The 19900-nt window shown below is 37.4% G+C and overlaps 1 protein-coding gene across 1 annotated transcript in view; it reads right to left on the reverse strand.

Moving 5' to 3' along the window:
- Positions 1-221: 221 nt before the first annotated feature.
- Positions 222-19900, reverse strand: part of LOC127621150 (casein kinase I-like) — a 70129-nt gene continuing 50450 nt past the window's right edge. The window contains exons 4-11 of the mRNA XM_052094639.1: positions 19522-19670; positions 19095-19329; positions 16531-16616; positions 13958-14042; positions 10756-10904; positions 10519-10599; positions 2913-3019; positions 222-1905 (exon numbers count right to left, since the gene is read on the reverse strand). Coding sequence (XP_051950599.1) covers positions 1851-1905; positions 2913-3019; positions 10519-10599; positions 10756-10904; positions 13958-14042; positions 16531-16616; positions 19095-19329; positions 19522-19670 — 947 coding nt within the window. The 3' untranslated portion in view covers positions 222-1850. The remainder of the gene's footprint in view (positions 1906-2912; positions 3020-10518; positions 10600-10755; positions 10905-13957; positions 14043-16530; positions 16617-19094; positions 19330-19521; positions 19671-19900) is intronic.

Consider the following 19900-nt stretch of genomic DNA (forward strand, 5'->3'; position numbering starts at 1 on the left):
AAAACATTGTGTGTGTGTGTGTGTGTGGGGGGCTTTCAATACTAAAAATGTTAACTTGCAATACGAACAACTGTATTTTGATTAACTTGCATTAACAAATCTTAATAAATGCTGAATTTGTTTTCCATTGTTAGTTCATTATACCAAATGCATTAACTTGTTAACAAATGAAACCTTACTGTAATGTGTTACCATTTCAGATATCATGCTGGGTTGAATACATCTGAGCATCATTCAAACTGCTTAAAAAAAAAAAAAAAAAAAAAGAGGGCTTGTCACTTTTTGCCCTGCATAAGTATGCAGAAATCAGTGTAAATGGAGATGTTACGAAATCAAGCTCAATTCCAATCATTGTGAGTGAGAACAAGTAAGCAAAAAGTGTAAAATTAGGCTGTTAGCTTTTGATACTCAATTCTAAAGGTTGTACATGTTTTAGATACATAGTTGTCAAATTACATTGCAGTTGTACCAATCATTCTGCTATGTATAGTTAAACTATAATGTGCACCAATGATCTGATCTGCACAAATGTGCCTGCAGATCCCATTAAGAATACCTTATACCTTTTGTTCAACATATAATCATTTGATTTAATATAAACTGCTCATTTATAAGCCACCTGACTGATTTAGAACAGTGATATTTAGCCTGTAAAGGGTTTTAACTCGCCTGAAAAGAGCTGATTATTATACAATAAAAACCAGCCAAGGTTAGAGGTCATTTGGTGAAGCTGTACACACACCTGCAATAACCATTCACTTCCAAAATGAGTGATTGACAACATGCACACAACCAAAGCAACCACTCACCACAAAATGTGATTACAGGACACTTGCTTACATTTTAAACATTTTACTTGGAAAGGCACAAACTATGATTTCCTGGTAAATAAATTTTATGTGAGAAATAAAATTGAAGTAAATTTTTTCTTCTTTTCCTTAAACGGTCCTTGGACAGATAAGAGCCCTGTGCGGGAATGCTCCCAAATCAGTTTTTATAGTTTGTAGTTTTTCTCGTCGGTTAATTTAAAGCCTACTGTGTTGTCTTCTTTTTTTCCAAAAGTGCAATAACAACAGCGACAAGAGAATAATATCATTTGTCTCTGTCCCCCACAGTACCTGAGTCCAGAAACTGTGCTACAGAGTCCACGTTGACAGAAAATAAAAGAAATGAAAGAATCTATCTATATATATATAAAAAAAAAAATGTGACAAAAAAAAAGCATATCCAGGACACTACAACTGCTTTACAACCCAGGGAATCCTCTGAAAACAAAAAAAATAAAATAAAATTGAAGAAAAACAAACGACTCCACAGTCTGGTTGAGATGAAATGTGTCCTGTTACTTTTGTCATTTTGTGGGTGACATTCTGTCATTCCCAATGCAGAGTTGACTCCTGCCCTCCTGCTTGTCACAATAAGAACTATTTCTAAGAAAAACTTAAATCATTCAGCCCATTGAGGTTTCGTCCCCTGATCAATGGAGAATGAACAATAAACGTTCAGCATGGAATCTAGAAAACACCAACATCTTTTTTTTTGTTCACAACACTGAGGTCGTGTATCATCATTACTGGATTACACGTTCATTCCATCTTCTTCAGAGTTTTTGTGTGATTTCTTTTTACACATCTTATGTATCTTCCTTTATTCTCTTTTTTTGAAGAAACTAGAGTCTTTTGGACAGTCAACAACATTCCTTTGCACTCCATTAAGTGGTGAAGCATCTATAAAAGAAAGTGTGATGAGGACAGAAAGAGAGAGAAAAAGACAGAGAGAACTGTGTATTTGCTTGCATTCCAAACTTAACAGTGACCAGAAAGTTTCAAGTCGTTTTCAAAGAGTGCTCTTCACTTGTGCCTCTGGAGGGCTTTCCTCTTTCTCCGCTTAAAGAAACAACAGCACCTGCACGAAAATCAAAACCAAACGATTACATCTAGTGAAGACCATTTAAATGCAGATGTCATGGATCATTGGAATTACACTGTATTAGAGAGCACTGAGGTGTAATCAGGTCAAAGCTGCCAATTGTGGACACCAACAACTTATCCATTAAATCAGTAAAGGAGTGGTTCTCCTTTCACCTCCAGAATGTTACATTTTAGCAGCAAGAAAATAAATTCCTTATCAAATTCAAATGAAATCTTATTTTTAAGTAATTTGTTTTTAAAAAGCAATGGCCAGTTGTGACCCACCAATAACTTCATTTTAGTCAAAATATTGTAGAGAGCAGTCACTCAAAAATAAATTCACTCTGTGACCAAATGGCTGTCAATAGCTGCATTTCAAATATCGAGCCAAATGAGGGTGTTCTAGCACATGCCAGGGCCAGTTGTGTTCTCACTATTACTTCTGGGGCTTCACCGTGCCTCCTTGTGGCGAACTGTTAAGCGCCTTTGGCCCGGCGTTTACCGTATTTTCCGGAAATAAAGTCGTACCTGACTGTCTCACCGAGTAAAAATTGTTGAGAGGAAAAAAAAAAACAGATAAAAGACACATATGTATATAGGTGTAGAATGTATGGCTAAGGCATGATTAAGTACTATAGATTGTTGCCAAACTTGCGAAATTGTTTATCCAGCACACAACATTACAGGTTTGGGAAAATAAAAAGAATTGCAGGCACAAATCCATGTTCATTTGATGGCTAGCTAGTTTCCAGAGTCTGATACCTCAGCATGAGTTTTCCTCTTGCTTGTGAAATATTGGCACCAGTGTGGTCTAATAAGGGTAGGTTCTAGGGCAACACTGCAGGGCTATTGCCCCGATGATGGAAATGCAAATCGATTTTGTTCTTGCGGTTCGAGGACCGAGGCTATTAGCCCTGGCTGACCAGTTGATAGCATGGCTCGCACTGGCCCGATGGTGGAAAAGCAGCTATGGAGAACTTAAGAAGGGGATTTCATACTTACTTTGTGTCGTCTGCCACCTCTACCTCAGCAGTTGCCGTAATGGGAGCATTGGAGTGTCCTGCGGTTGGGTCGTCCGTGTTCAGCTCACCATTTGTAGAGCTCATGACCTGCACAGGAACACAAAAAGAAACAATAAGACCAAAACCAAATCATTTACTCCAGTGTGTGAATTCACACATGAGTCTTATGAGCACTGTAAAAGGAAACTATTGAGAACATGAGATGTATACGGCTATTCCATCAAATATATAACAAATATTTGTTACAGGAAAATGAATCTAGGACAATGTTGCCAGCTACTAGGGCTGGGGAAAAACATTATTCTGTTACAAATCACGATTCTTGAGCCAAATCATTTTAAATTAGTCTTCCTACTGAAAAATCTATTTTTTATTTAATAAAAATAATACATGTTTATATTAATGCTACAATGATAAATAGATAAACATAGGAAGTTATATTTGTTCCACACTGAGAGAAGTTTTGTCTCTTTAATTCTTTATGTTTAGTCTTTTACAGCTGTTTACACCGCTGTTACAGCCGTCAAGCGCCGTTTGTTCATTCCTCTACTGTGATCAATGTTCCTGTTATTATGCATAACACAAAAGTTTATTTGAGAGGTGTATTGACACTGCTTTAATAAATAGTAACTGTAAAAAGTCTTATCAAACTGTCGGATGCCGTAAACTACAGGTCACGTCCCCGCAATATTCATAAACAGCCATGGTATTCATGCGCAGTGGCAGGTAATTTAGCATATTTACCCGCCATGTCGAAAAGAAATGCCGCTAGACACAAAGATGCATGCTTGAGGAAATAGTAATAATGAGGAGTGGAGGTGGCGTAGTGGGCTAAAGCAGTAAACTCTTAAGCAGAAGGTTGTCGGTTTGATCCCCACAGCCACCACCCTTGTGTCTTTGAGCAAGGCACTTAACTCCAGGTTGCACCGGGGGGGATTGTCCCTGTAATAAGTGCACTGTAAGTCGCTTTGGATAAAAGCGTCTGCCAAAGGCATAAATGTAAATGTAAATACACGTGATTATATTTTGAAGAACTGACAAAAGAAATGCTAGCGATGAGCATGTCTGATTGGGTTTTTTGTTCAGAAGTTCATTTGCGCTTTGGCACCAATGTTTATTCCAAAATTCAACTACCTGGTACAATTTCTACCTGTAGATGTCCCCCTCTCTTCAATTTCGTAGCATAGCGAAGTCCTTAATTTTTGAATGGTAATCGTCCCAGATTACATTTCGATAAGTTACATTGACAAAAGGTAGGCTAGGCCTACCCAAGATTTTGTTTTATTTTTGTGCATTCGGTCTTAGACATTCGTCTCATTGGTTGCTTCCACCTGAAAGAGCCCCTCCCTGGTTTTGTTGAACAGGAAGTTCTTGCCCCTATTTGCCATTGCAAAGCCTTTCTAGTAAACTAACCAGAGAAGTTACACCCCGTTATTTCGCATTTGCATGCAGTATTCACTATGGACAAAACTGTCCAGAGCGTTTAATTCAGACATTTATTTAAATGTTGGCTCAAGCATATGGCTGAACCCAAAATTATGTATTAAGAAGTACCCTTTCTGTTGGTCAGAGTGGATTGTGAGGGAGGTTAATGTGCTCGGTGACTTATATGAGAGTGGAGTGTTGTGATCCTTTGAAAATATGGTTCAACATTTAAAGGTTCCCAGATTTCAGTTCTTTAGGTATTTACAGCTGTGCCACCTGCTCTGTACTATTTTGGGGAGTAACATACACCCCCCTAAAGCAGCAGATACTCTGGGAGTGGTGATTACTGCTTTTGGAAAAGGTCATGAGGCATCAGTGTATTACTCTCTGAATATTCAGAATCTGGGGTACAGAACTTCAACTTCTCTCAAGAGATTATGGGAGAAAGATTTAAACTTTGTATTGGAGGGAGTTTGGGCTTGGATTCTAAAAAACTTCAAGTCTACATCAAGGGATGCAAGGGCGCATCTGATGCAATTTAATATTTTACATCGATTCTACTGGACCCCCCTCTAGATAGTATAGGCTTGGTCTTAAAAGACACACCACCTAAGAAGATGGGGATACAACACATATTTTTTGGTGGTGTGTTAAGATCCAAGAATTGAGTGTTCAGTGTTTTATGTGTGATGTATTGGGCACTAAAATTTAACTTTGCCCCACACTCTATGCCTGTATTCTAGGCAATGGGACAGTCATTAATATAGGGGATGGGTACATAAAAAATTGTGTCCTGGCTGGTGTTATGATCAGAAGACAGGTCATCCTTAGGGGATAGAAGTCGGCTGGAGCACCCTCATTTCAGGAGTGGTGCATGGTGATGGACTGGGTGGCGGCATTTGAGGAGATGGCATATATAAGGCTGGGCAACATGGATTTATTTAAAAAAAAATGGGGCAGTTATTTTGACTTTTTGGAGGATCCTCAGTGGGAGGCAGTGGAGGGATATAAATAACATTAAATGTGTGGGTGCGCATTCTTGTTTTTTTAAGTATATATATTTTCTAAATATTTTCTGTTGATTTATTGTTTATTTATGTGTCTTTATCAGACCACTGAGGTGACTCCTAAGCAACAAAATTGGCCCAGTTGCTAGGGAAGGTAGAATCACATGTGATAACTTCCTTGTCACAGAGAATAGCATGAGTCTCCACATGCTATGAGTCTCTGCGATGTCATTCACAGCGAGCCACATGACAAGAGGCGCAGGCTGACTATCTCTGAGACTTGTCCTCCACCACCTGGAATGAGGTGAGAAACCGCACCACCCTGAGGACCTAGTAAGCAGTGGGAATTGTGTATTCCAAATTGGGGAGAAAAGGCAAATAATAATAATAATAATAAAAATAAAAAAAAGTTACAAAATATTATATCAGGGTTCCCACTCTTCATGGCACAATTTTCCAAGTCATGATGTATAATGTTGTTGTTGAACGTATTTTTTTATTTTTTTCTGAATTCACTCCACATTTATTTTGAAGCACGGCACACATGCAGATTATATATTTATTTAATAAAATTGCAGCCTTTCGTAGTAAAATTATCAGCTAATGACATTTTTTATGACTGGATTCAGTGATTCCGTCCTGATTTTCACATAGCAGAAATCATAATGTGAAAACCACAGTATAATCAGACTTGGAATGTTCATTAATTGAAAATTAATTCACATCGAGTTGTAAAGGCCACATCAAGGCCGAATTTGTGTATGACACCTATTCTAGGGCTGCAAAATTAACCGAAAACTAATTGCAATTACGATTACGACTGCCACGATTATGTAATCGTGAAAATTGACAATTACAGCATTCAATTAAAGTCTGCTCCTTTTGCGTCAATGGTTTATATTTACCGCGTACAGTGCATCTGGAAGGTTTGTTTTGTCGTGTTAATAAGTAGGCCAATGTGAATTTGATTGTACAAAAGAGCAATAAAATAATTTGGCTTAACGGTTCTAAGTGTATTTTGGAGGTGTAACCAACATAAAGAATATGGCATGAATGGCATATTTCAGGAATCACTGTCATTGTTATCGCATCTGCTCTAATAAGACCCATTTGCCACGCAGATTGGTAAATTTAACATTTTAACGAATCGCACAATCTCCAATAGCATATACAGTTTTTAATTTCTAAAGTGCAACCACTGAGGCCAAAAATGCTCTAACGATGATCTTACATGAACAAGATTGCCATTGAAGATCTAACAGGATGAATGGTCCCCTGTCTAGCCACCTAAGGGCTTATCGAACGGAGTAACTTGGTCATTTTAAATCAGCTGTTAATAAGTTTGAATATTGAATATGCAATATTATTTACTGTATGTGGACTAATAATTTAAGCAGTAATTCAATTTATTCTATACCATAGATATCCATTCAAAATATTTTTTTATTTGCCTTACCTTAAACATTATTACAATATAAAAATACACTATAATTCTTAAAAGATGCGCAGCTCATATCCACCACTGAAATATTCTACTCTGAAGAACCACACGGTTGCTTGCTTTGTGACGTCATGGTAATTTAATATTTTAATCAACATTAATAATCGCGATTACAATATCAAGGGCAATAATCAACAATTATGATTTTTGCTATAATCGTGCAGCCCTAACCTGGTAGTCCTGATCATTAGCATGTTTTTGAGCATGTAACAAAAACAATGCAACCAACACAATCAAACATTTTCCAGGAAAAATAATTATTTTCCAGGATATTTAGGTATTTGTCTCATTTTCCATGACCTTTCGATGACTGGAAAACTGCATTGCAAAATTCCAGGTTTTCCAGGACACGTGGGTACCTTGTTACTTGCAGGGTACAAAATTAACTTTCTGCCTCACCTGCAAATTGTGAGTGAATTGAGAAAATGTATTGGGCATAAATATTTCTTAACCGCCATTAAACTTTACTTTTATTTATTTATTTTTTATTTCAAAAGCGCATTTTGTCTCTATATGACAATTGGACAAGTTTGCTTGTGACAAACAGTGCAGGTCATGGTGACACAAGCAGCATCATAAACCAGATGAGCCAGTGGACAATGAAACTGCACCCGTCACAAAAATGTGCCGGGACATTGTGAATTTGTTCCTCATTATTGTTATGGTGGCTTATTGTGAAGAATATCTTCGTATTTGACACCAAACATCAGACGGTGACTTTTTTTCTCTTAGAAGACATACAATTCACAACAGCTGTTTTACTTATAGACTTTTTGTATTTGTTCAAATTTCAGTTTGTTTTGTTATTTTAATTGTTCATTTAAAGAGAGTTTTCATTCTTAGAATTTGACAAACCATGTAATGTTTAAATAAAAACATTTTACTTACACACTTCAACTTCACTCAATTAAATTTTTACTCTCATTTTGCACTTTGCTAGTGTTAGTGTATGACAATGTAAACATGTCATAATCCCAACAATTTGTAAACTTCACCACACATCCCAGAGACCTTGCCTCTGTAAGCTAGAAGAAAACCATCCTCCTATGGAAAAAGGAGGAAGCACAAAATCCTGCTTTCTGCAGAGATGTAGACAAGCCTAAGGCTATGAACAATGAATATGTGATAATTCATAGTCATTAACACCTGACACAAAGCATGTTATGTAGCCCTCTTAGGCAAAACACCCATGACTATACTGCATGTTTCCTGTTTTTAAAGGTCAACATTTTTGGTTTATAAAAAGTTGGACACCTGTTTGATTGCATTTTCTTATAAAAGGACAGAATTGTGCAACTGGCAACATTGTGCTAAAAAAAGATAATACTTAATCAGAAATAACCATCTCAAATAAATATGGGTTGAAAACCCATGACCATGTGAAATCATTCCAAAAACCAACACTAGGTGGCACACGTGTATCATCAAGTGGCTTGCAAAAACAACATGTAACAAAAAGTTTGTACTGGAGAGAAATTATGAAGCCAATGGCATATCCTAAGTTTATATCTTCGGTCTATCAGCATCCATTAGATACTATCACAATGTGAGCTGCTATCCAACTTGCTTGATGGCTTCCATTTAAACTGCACACCATCTCTCAGGAATGGCACTGCAGCCATCTGTAGAGTGCTCAGTCCAAAAGGAGGCAAACTGAGCTTCACAGATGAATGAGTGTGCGGAAGAGATTGAGCAGCAGCCAGAAAGGACAGACACATTCACACACAATCACTCAAATAGCAACATCATGCACAAGCATGTACCTGCACTGAGCCCCCCAGCCTTTCGGTTGTGAGATGCGACCCCAGCGTCTCCTTAATGGTCACTGGAGTGGGCTGAGACTCACTTCCTGTAGGCTCGGGCGACTGACCGACAGTGGAAGAGCATTATGAGTGGGGAAAGTGTGGAGAGTGGATGGGGTTGGTAGAGATTTTGAGATGTGATAGGAAGGGGGTCGGGTGGGTGAGTAAACATACAAACGAAAAATAAAACATTAAAAAGGAGACATCTCACATGCAGAAGCCTGCTCATAAGATTTAAGTTAATAGTGAATGACAAAAACTAATGGACGTAACGAAAAATCAAAGTGGAAAAAAATAAACAAAACTGTACAACCCAGCAAACATGCATAATTAAGAAAGGTTGCAATTAGAAAATGACGTTTTTGGAGCTTCAAAGTTTATCACCGTTCACTTTCATTGAAAGATCATACAGAGCCGAGATATTCTTCTAAAAATCATCTGGGATACACATCTGGGATGGCATGAGAGTGAGTAAACAATGAGAGAATTTTCATTTTAGGGTGAACTATTCCTTTAAAAAAACCTGAAAAATTAGGATGATTTAGAGTCATGTCCACAAGACACCAATCACACGTTTTTTTTTGTCAATATGGACACCAAGCACAGCCCTTCAAAAGGATAACAGACAGATATTCAACAATTAGACTAAATAAGTGGTTCTCAACCTTTTTGACTCCTTTTTTGACACCATTATATTTCCTCTGGTACTTCTGTTGTCATGATGACAAAGCTGCATTCTTTCAGATTTTATTAACAGGAACTAGGAACATCAACAGATTAAAATAATAAATGCAATTAATTTTGTGATTACAGAAGTTTCAAGAATTATATGTTCTTCAATAAATACGGTTATAGCATAGAGTGGTTGAATTAAGATAAGAAATATGATGTCAGTTTAGTTATTTTAGCTATCTTAGCACTTTTCGATGTATTATAGTAAATTAAATTACTAAATTATAGATTATTAATTTACTTTAAGTCATTTTAAGTCATCTTTTAAGCTTGCTAATGCCCAAGGGTGGGCCGTGGCCCTTGGTTGAGAACCACTGATCTAAATAACTAGCTTTTATTGCACAAAACCATCATAATCCTAACAAAACAATGGAGACCTACATATTATCCATAATACGTGAATAATACTCTCAGAAGGCAATTTCTGCATTCTGTGTTTTTTCTGAAATCTGTATTTTGATGACTGTAGTGGTGTGCTTAAAAAGGGAAGGTTCCCCATTACACTGTCAACATGCTAAAACTGTCTCAGAAAAGTTGCGTCTCTAAATGTATCCTCTTATTAGCACACAAAAAAAAAAATGTTAAAGCTTAAAAACAAATTATAAAAAGTTGACTGCACATAAACATGTTGGCCCATCCCCATTAAAACTAAATTAGAAATTAGTCAACAAGACTTTATTAAACCTTCAGCTGAAACTAAAAAAAAATACATCAAGTCACAAACCTGAAGTTTTAAAACCAAAAAAGTCTACCAAACGACAAACTAAAATACTTATCAAACAAACCAGATTTGTTTACACTGAGCAAGGCTCAACTAACCAGCCCTCCATCCCCATCATACTGCAGGATATTCAGAGATTGAATCGCACAACCTCAATACCATGTAAAACTTGAGTAACTCCTCTGACAACTTTCCAGAGTGTCACTAGTCATCTGACCTGTCACCTGACATCCAAAATTGTCATGCAGTAACAAAAATAATTGACTGCACGATCAAAGCACCCCACAATAAGTGCATCACATACACCAGGTATCTCGCACCAAGCTAGAGTATTGAAGTTATGTCCTGCACTTACCTAAGGAGATCCACTAAGCAGTTAATGTGTATACTACACTTACCTGGTTTTTGGTCTGAGGTTGTGCTTTGTCCCTGCTGCTGGGCTGAGGTGTGTCTGTGGGGATGGGGCCTATAGGTGTAGGCTGTCAAAGAAAACAATGATCTTACAGTTTACCAAGTACAGCATCTCACACAAACGCATTTACTTTCAATATACCCAACGCAGCATGACAAAGGTGTTTGTAGAAGTTCATGAGAAAAGAACAAAGGAAGTGGTTGCGAAGGAAACAAACACTCACTAGAGGCTTGCCGACCCAGTCGTACTCGTAATCAAAGACATAGCCGTTCCTGTCGAAAAGGTCTGTGAAGAGCTTCCTCAAGTAATCATAATCTGGTTTCTCAAAGAAGTCCAGTCTTCTCACGTATCTCAGATAGGTGGCCATCTCATCTGCAGTGAGTGAACAGTAACAGACATTTATTTGTTGATAGCTGGTTCACTGGAATGCTTCACACACCATAGTATTTATGTCTGAGGTGGATAGTATGACTAAAATATTATATCACAATATCAATAATTGGTAACGCTTTACAATAAGGTTCCACTTGTAAACATTAGTTATCAAAATTAATTAACAATACTTCTTAAACATTTATTAATCTTTGTTAAAGGTGCAGTATGTAAGATTCAGAAACCCTTGTTATTAATGACACCTGTGGTCATTAAGTGAACTGCAGACATCTACAAGTTGCTCGTGCACACACTCCATAGGGACATGAGCGAGCGTGCAAGCATCCAAAACAATGACATAATGTACAGAGACTGAACGTGATTCACTGGCATCATGCTGACAGATGAGTTAGCATAATTAGAAGTACACAGTTATGATTGTTTTACTACAAATTTTGAGACTAAACTGAAACTACTTTTCAGCTAACATAACATACCGATACACACATAGAGCTACATACTACCGAACTATACCAGACAGTTTACTGTTGAACTGTTATGTTGCACTATTGTATGTTTTGTATGTCATATGTTGTCCTATGAATAAGAAACCAGCGCATTTGCTTAAATTCATCCTGTATACCTGATTTTTAGTATAAAGAGAAGATTTTTGAAATTATTTCAAAGTTACAAAGCAAGGTAGGTCGTAATTTGTCAATGTTAGCAGGCAAGATCATGTTAGCTAAAATTAAACAGATCAATCCTAATGGCACTATATTTCACAAGCTTTGGAGTTATGTAAATTTACCTGTCCAATAAGAAGAACGCCAATTCGGGGTCGGTTTTGATCCCCAAAAACTAATGAAGGTCCCTACAGGAATCAAATGCTCTGCCGATGTTCACTCTAGTTTTCGCTAGACTGTATTCAGTAGATAAATGTTTTTTGCATTTTTGGCTTACTCAGAGTTCATGTAGGAGTCGGTGTTGTGCTGGGAGCAGGACATTTGCTGGATTCCATCTGTAAGGTAACGTTACCTAGTGTTGCAGACTGTCTGTTGACGCAGAAGAGAAGCTATTACGGAGACAAAGCGCTCGGGAGCGCGCATAAACGTCACATCCTTTATATTTTCCTGGCAAAAGCGACCCGCTCCTTTCGCATGAACATCAGTCTACAGGCTTTAATAGGCAACCTAGGAAGTCCGGGAAGGGCTAATTTTTTAAGTTCCGTTACAAGCCGTTCACACAGGCGAACATTACATGAAAATTGTTACATATTGCACCTTTAAATGTTAATGATGTCAACATATACTAATAAATGTTTTCAATCAAAAGTTGTGTTTGTTAACATTAGTTAATACACTATGAACTAACAATTAACAATTTTATTTTTATTAACAAATATTAATAAATGCTGAAAACAATACAATGTTAATTGTTTGTTTGCGATACCTAATGCATTAAATAATGTTACCGAATGGAACCTTATTTTTAAGTGTAACAGAATAATTTTATATCACTGTAATAGTATAGTTCAAAATATAGTTGTTTTTGCTGGATGAAATGGTAGTTCATGTCTTAAATAATCATGTGGTAATGATGAGCTTTGGGTATTTAACTAAATGGATGACTAAATGCTTTCCAAATGAAAGGTACTCATTTGATTATTTTCTCTTTTTATTTGTAACTTGATAAGATAAGCTTATTCATAACAAAAGGGTAAGTCCAGCATCAGTGCAAAAACTGCTTCATATTTTGTAACACTGGAGTGAAAAATAAAAGATTTACAATGGTAAACTAATAGTGTAAAATGTATAGTTTCAACACGGATGAGCCACACTCAAAGCCATTATTAAAAAGACAATACATGCACCTGTGTTCGCAAATCATTTGAATTGTAAGGTAAAGTGGCAATGTTTCTCAGAAACCATAAAAAACTGCAGTTAGTGTCGCATTGTGGCTAAGAACACTACTTAAATGACACTTTCTTCCTCTTCATGAATCCCGTTCTGTCTGAACCATTTCTAGCATTGCACAGTATACACACACACACACACACACACACACACACACACACACACACACACACATGTTGTGTTTCCATGTTTTATGGGGACTTTCCATAGACATAATGGTTTTTATACTGTACAAACTTTATATTCTATCCCCTAAACCTAACCCTACCCCTAAACCTAACCCTCACAGAAAACTTTCTGCATTTTTACATTTTCAAAAAACATAATTTAGTATGATTTATAAGCTGTTTTCCTCATGGGGACCGACAAAATGTCCCCACAAGGTCAAAAATTTCGGGTTTTACTATCCTTATGGGGACATTTGGTCCCCACAAAGTGATAAATACACGCACACACACACACACACACACACACACACACACGGACAATGCTCCATGCCACACAGCCAGGTCAATCAAGGTGTGGATGGAGGGGTACCAGATCAAGACCCAGTCATGGCCAGCCCTATCTCCAGACCTGAACCCCATTGAAAACCTCTGGAATGTGAACAAGAGGAAGATGTATGGCCACAAGCCTTCAACAGCATTGTGAAAGACTGGTAGAGAGCATGCCAAGACGCATGAAAGCCATGATTGAAAAATCAGGGTCATTCCACCAAATATTGATTTCTAAACTCTTCCGAAGTTAAAACATTAGTAATGTGTTGCTTAAAAATGAATATGAACTTGTTTTCTTTGCATTATTCGAAGTCTGAAAACATGGCATATCTTTTTTTGTTATTTTGACCAGTTGTCATTTTCTGCAACTAAATGCTCTAAATGAAAATATTTTTATTTGGAATTTGGGAGAAATGTTGTAAGTACCTTATACTGTAGAATAAAATGAAAATGATCATTTTACTCAAACACACACCTCTAAATAGTAAATCCAGAGAAACTGATAGTTTGAGTGTTTTTTTCACCAGAGCTGTGTATATCTATCTATCTATCTACACACACACACACACACACACACACACACACACACACACAGCCAAGTCCTGGTTAAATACAAAAATGTCACCAAATAAATGGCACTAACCTGGAAAACTTTCACACAGAACTTCGATCTGTGTAGCCCGTTTGGTGTCCCCTATTTTTTGATAGCGCTCTTTCAATGTATCTGCCTGTTTCAGAAAAATTAGAAATTTGTGATTTCCCACCCACAATACTCCCATGAAAGACAAAAATCCAAATTTAATTAAACACATGCAACACACAAGTCCAGGGCAAGATTGAGCCTCAGGCTAGTTTTCTTGAATAGACAATGATGCACAAAAAGCAGTTGCATTAAAGGAAATGGCCATGTGACTTATTATCATGCTGCTCCTCTATGGCACATGGCTGAACAACTGAAGTCAAACACAGAGCATGTGAGCAGAGTGGTGATAATTCCACCTGAGCGGAGAGAGCCTTTTTGAAGGTACCGCTCCACTCACTCAGGCCGCTCGGTGCCGCTCGCTCAACCCACTCGCTTCCTGATATGCTGGTTTAGGAATGTGCAAAATAAGCAATAGGCCTGAGATTATGGAGCTCTAACATTGTTTTAGTGACATTGCAAACCTTATAGCCTAAAAAAATGCAAAGTATAAATCAAAGTTAAGAACGAAGAAATCAAAAGGGAGTGTGAAAAGACTGTGAATTAGCAAATATTCCTTTTGGAATCCACTTTGGAAAAGTGTCACATTGCCAGCGAGCACGAGGATAAGCTACACAAACATGTTAGTGCAGGTGCCAGCTAGATGCAGGCCTGGTTCTGCAGGATTGCGAACGTTAGATCACCCTCAATTGAATATGTAAGCTTAATAATACTGTATATTGGCAAAGCATTTTTCCTTGAATCCCGGCAACACAAAAAAAATCCCTACATCAAAAATAATAAACATGCATGATCTTGCAGATCAGTGTGTCCTAATTTGCAGGCGAAGCATTTTGCTTTCATGCCTTTATTGTACAATTGAGCATTTGATAAGTAAAGATTTTCACTCTCGTATAGAGAAATTCATAGCAGAATTAGCTGTTGCTTTTAATTTTTGCTTTGGGATAAACTGGCATATAATGACTGGTCAGTTTCCCAAAGCCAAATCCCCACCTTAACTTTCATTTGTGAATTAAATAATTTGTATTTGTTTTAGGATCATTAAACATGATTTCATATAATATATATTGTGGCAGGGCGGAGGGCGGAGCTGGGTCATGACACACCTGGCCCCTAATTAGGCTGATGAAGCCCGAGAGGGATAAGGGTGACCAGAGATGGCAGTGCGAGAGAGTGAGAGTTACAGACAGCGGTCTGACACCTGTGTGCGTTTGTCTTTTTGGTTCAGTTTCCAATTAAACTTATTTATATTGTCAAGCCGGTTCTCATCTCCTCCTTTCCATTGAACTATGTTAAATATGTAACTATGTAATTATGTAAAAAATATATTTTTCCTGGTATCAGCCCGTGTTTTCATTATTGCCATAAAGGACTCAAACAAACTTTAAAGTTGAAAAGATTTTTCTGGGTCGGTTGTATCACTCGGGTCCAGTTTAAACTGAAAAGCGCATATTTGGGCATATGCGAGTTTCTGTGCCAACGCACATATGTTTTATCACTTTTAAATTTTAAAGTAAATAAAGGTAATTTAGAATAACATTTTTTAAGGCATTATTTGAAGATGTTCAATAACATATGTGCTAACAGAGAAATATTTAATTGATTACAAATGATAACAAAGCTCTAGTAGACGGATTATCTAAGAGCAGTTGTAAACCAGTCCAAAATATACAGCGAGATTTTATATACAAAAACAACACTACAAATCACATCATTTCAGATGTTTACATAACTAATCATTTGATAAATGTTGGCCTATAGTCTATATTTCACCCAGAGGGGCACCTCAGCCCATGCGGGCAAAGGGGCAGTTGCTTGGGCCACTATAGCTACCCTCTGTGTACGTGCTTGGAACCAAATATACTACAGATAAATGTAATGTCGGAGCAGGATTTGAGCGAACGCTTTTTTACCGGTGAGCGTGAGTGGTACTTGAGCAGAGGTCCGCTTGGGCCGTGAGTGGTTGAGCGGAGCGCACACACATGGAGCGGGTTGTTAAGTGTGAGCACCGCTCTGCTTCGCTCACATGCTCTGGTCAAACAAGAGCAGCTGATATTTGCATTTGTTGCCATGTCATCACACTTTCTCAGTTACATGTGCAAGGAACAAAAAGACACTACTGCAACTAGTGAATAAAGGAATGTGAATTCTGTCATAATTTACTCACCTTCCAAACTTGTATTACCCTCTTCAGTGGAACACAAAAGAAGATTAAGCATAATGATAGTCTCAGTCACAATTCACTGTTATTACATATTTTTCCCATACAATGAAAGTGAATTGTCATTCTGCCTTGTGTGTTCCACAGAAAAAAGTTATATGGGTTTGGAACAGATTAAATGTGAGTAAATTATCAAATGATGATTGATTTTTTTAAGGTGTACTATACCTTTAAAAAAATCCAGCACAAAGAAAGGTTGCAAGGTCAAAACCATACACCTACATAATTGAGGCAGGGAAATTAAGCAAAATTTCAGTTGACAAATACATTGTTTAGAAAAAGAGGAAATGCAAACCTTCAAGCCCTGCCAAGGCAAACTGCCTCTCAGGAAATACATAAACATATGGCCCAGTGCTTCCAGGTCGTCCCTTCTGCTTTGTTCTGATAGAACAAAAACAACATTGTTACTAATATTACAGGTTGCCAACATTTTTTGCTATACAATCAGACTGATACATTAGAAACTGCATAATCAAAAGGGTTATACAGGGTGAAAAATAAAAGGCGAATGTTTTCATTTTTTTTTTCATTTATTCTGCAAGTCCAATTATAGAGGATTATTGAGATAAAGAGAGCAATATTTGGCTAGTCATATGATCTTAACATGGTGGTGCTCATGAATGTGCATGCAGCACCATATGTAGCACCAATAAAACGGCTTTTTCTCCAAGACTGATATGATTAGAATCATATTAAACATATTTATTAAAAATGTTCTACTTTTTTCATTTCCTTCTGTTTAGATGTGTATCAATTAGCAATAAATAATTCACAGAGAGCACCTTGAACGTTTTTGTGAACTAGCCACTGGGACTGGTCATTTTCAAATTTCATTGCAATTTTTCAATTCAAGCACAACTGAATATCCCCCCAAAAAAGCATCCAATAAGATAGTCACATCTTATTTTGTCAATATGTCAATTCAAGACATCTTACGGATTGCCTGTCTATAAGGAAAATCACTGCTATTGCACAAAAGGTAGCTACACTTGACTGGTGGTGGGTGTTAATTTCCCTCCCTGGTTACATAAATATGAATCACTCATGAAAAGGTACAGTGCAGTGAAAAATAATTTCCCCATTCTGATTTCTTCTATTTCAGTGTATATTTCATACTACATTTTTTCAGATCTTCAAACAACATAAAACATATAACAAAGGCAACCTGAGTAAACAAAAAATACAGTTTTTTTTTTTATGATAATTGTATTTATTGAAGCAAAAAAAGTTATCCAACAGCTCATCACTCACGAAAAGTAATTGCCACCCTAAATTAAATTGCTGGTTGTGCCACCTTTAACAGCAATAACTGTGACAAATTGCTTCCGATAAATGGAGATCAGTCTTTCATATCACTCTGGTGTAATTTTGGCCCACTCTTCTGTGCAGAACTGCTTTAGTTCAGCCACAATGGAGGGTTTTCGAGCATGAAATGGCTGTTTAAGTTTCTGCCACAGCATCTCAATGGGGTTTAAGTCAGAACTTTAAATAGGCCACTGCAAAACTTTAATTTTGTGTCTTTTGAGCCATTCAGAGGTGGACTGACTTCTATGCTTTGGATCATTGTATTGCTAGATAACCCAGTTGTTCTTGAGCTTCATCTCATGTACTGATGACCAGACATTCTCCTTTAGGATTTTCTGGTAGAGAGCAGAATTCATATTTTCCTCAATTATGGCAAGTCGCCCTGGACGTGACGATGCAAAGCATCCTCACACCATCACACTACCACCAAAATGTTTGACCGTAAGTATGATGTCCTTTTTGTGGAACTCTGTGTTTGGTTTATGCCAGATGTAACAGGACTCCTGTCTTCCAAACAGTTCCACTTTCATCTCATCAGACCACAAAGCATTCTCCCAAAAGGTTTAAGGATCATCAAGGTGTTTTGGTCAAATTTAGACAAGCCTTAATGTTCTTCTGTGTTAGCAGTGTTTATCTTCCAATGATGCCATTTTTGCCAATTGTCTTTCTGATAGTGAGGTCATGAACAGTGACCTTTATTGAGGTGAAAAATGTCTGCAGTTCCCTGGATGTTGTCCTTGGCTCTTTTGTGACTTCCTGGATGAGTTGTCGCTGTGCTCGTCAAGGAATTTAGGAAGGTCGGCCACTTCTGGGAAGGTTTACTACTGTGCCAAGTTTTCTCCATTTGAAGATAATAGCTCTCACTGTGGTTGTTTGGAGTCCCAGAGCCTTTAAAAGAGCTTTGTAACTTTTCCCAAACTAATACATTTCAATCACCACCTTCATCATCTCTTCTGGAATTTCTTTCGACATTGGCATAGTGTGCTACTGGCTGAGATATTTAGCCAACTTCATGCTGCTGGAAAAGTTATATTTATATGATGTTTTGATTGAACAGGGGTGGCAGTAATCAGGCATGCATGTGTCTAGTCCAGCTGAACCCAGTTATCAATGCAGTTTCATAGATTTAGGAATTTAGTAACTAAGGGAAAATGCTCTTGTTTTTTTAGTTTTTTTTTCACAGTTGGTATCGGATAACTTTTTTGATTTAATAAAAAACACCATTTAAAACTGTATTTTGTGTTTACTCAGATTGCCTTTGTGTCGTTACATTTTGTACTCATACCTGAAACAATTTAGCATGAGATATACACAAAAAAAAGAGGAAATCAGGATACAAATTTAAGGTGAGTTGTTACTTTTTTGATTGCTCCTTTCCCTGAGAGATCAAGTGTCTTTCTGATAGTGAGGTCATGAACAGTGACCTTTATTGAGGTGGGAAAAAAAAGTTCAGTAAATCACTTAGGAAACACAAAGGTGGTGATGACTCACCACCATTCAAGGTTTTACTAAGGAAAAGAAAAGTTGTTTTTTTTGTGAGGACATTGAACTCACCTTTCCCCAAGTGTGTGTTGATGCTCATGTATCGGGCAGTGCCAGTCAGGCTCTTATGCTCTCGGTATGGGATGTGTTTTTTGGTCTCAGGGTCTATGTATTCTTTGGCAAGCCCGAAGTCGATGATATGAATGGTGTGCTGCCTCTTGGAGCCCGGCCGCCCCACCAAGAAATTCTCTGGCTTGACGTCTCTGTATATCAAGCTCCGAGTGTGAACGAATTCCATCCGTGTTATCTGAAAAAACAAGGAAGGGAGGTCAGAACATTTTGGAACCAAAAACAAAACAAATAAATAAAAACCAAACAGACAATGCTGAATGATTCCAAGAAATTATTTGAAAATCACTGCAGCCAAAGAAATACTAAACATTTATTACAAGCCAAAATTGCTGAATGAGGCTATCTGGCTGTCTGACCACATGCTTACCAGTTGAATAGCTATCATTAGGACGGTCTTGAGGGAAAAGATGCGGTCACAGAGGTCAAACAGGTCCTCCAGACTAGGCCCAAGCAGTTCCAGAACCATAGCATTGTACTTTCCGCATGGCCCAAAGTAGAAAACCTGAGGAACTCCCTCTGCAATGACAGATGAGAGCACATACTGTATCAGCACAGTGAAAAACAAACTTATAAACATCTCAAACTTAACAGAGTCTGAGTTTTAAACATTTTGGATTTCAGTCGAAGTAGATGATTTCATTTGACATGAATGATAACAAGGCGGTAAGAGATGGAATTACAGTCCATTTAATAGATGTGTAAGTTGGTATCGATCATATACATTGGATCCAAGCTAAGTTTCCAGC

Source organism: Xyrauchen texanus, chromosome 27, assembly GCF_025860055.1.
Source record: "Xyrauchen texanus isolate HMW12.3.18 chromosome 27, RBS_HiC_50CHRs, whole genome shotgun sequence".
In the NCBI taxonomy this organism is placed as follows: Eukaryota; Metazoa; Chordata; class Actinopteri; order Cypriniformes; family Catostomidae; genus Xyrauchen; species Xyrauchen texanus.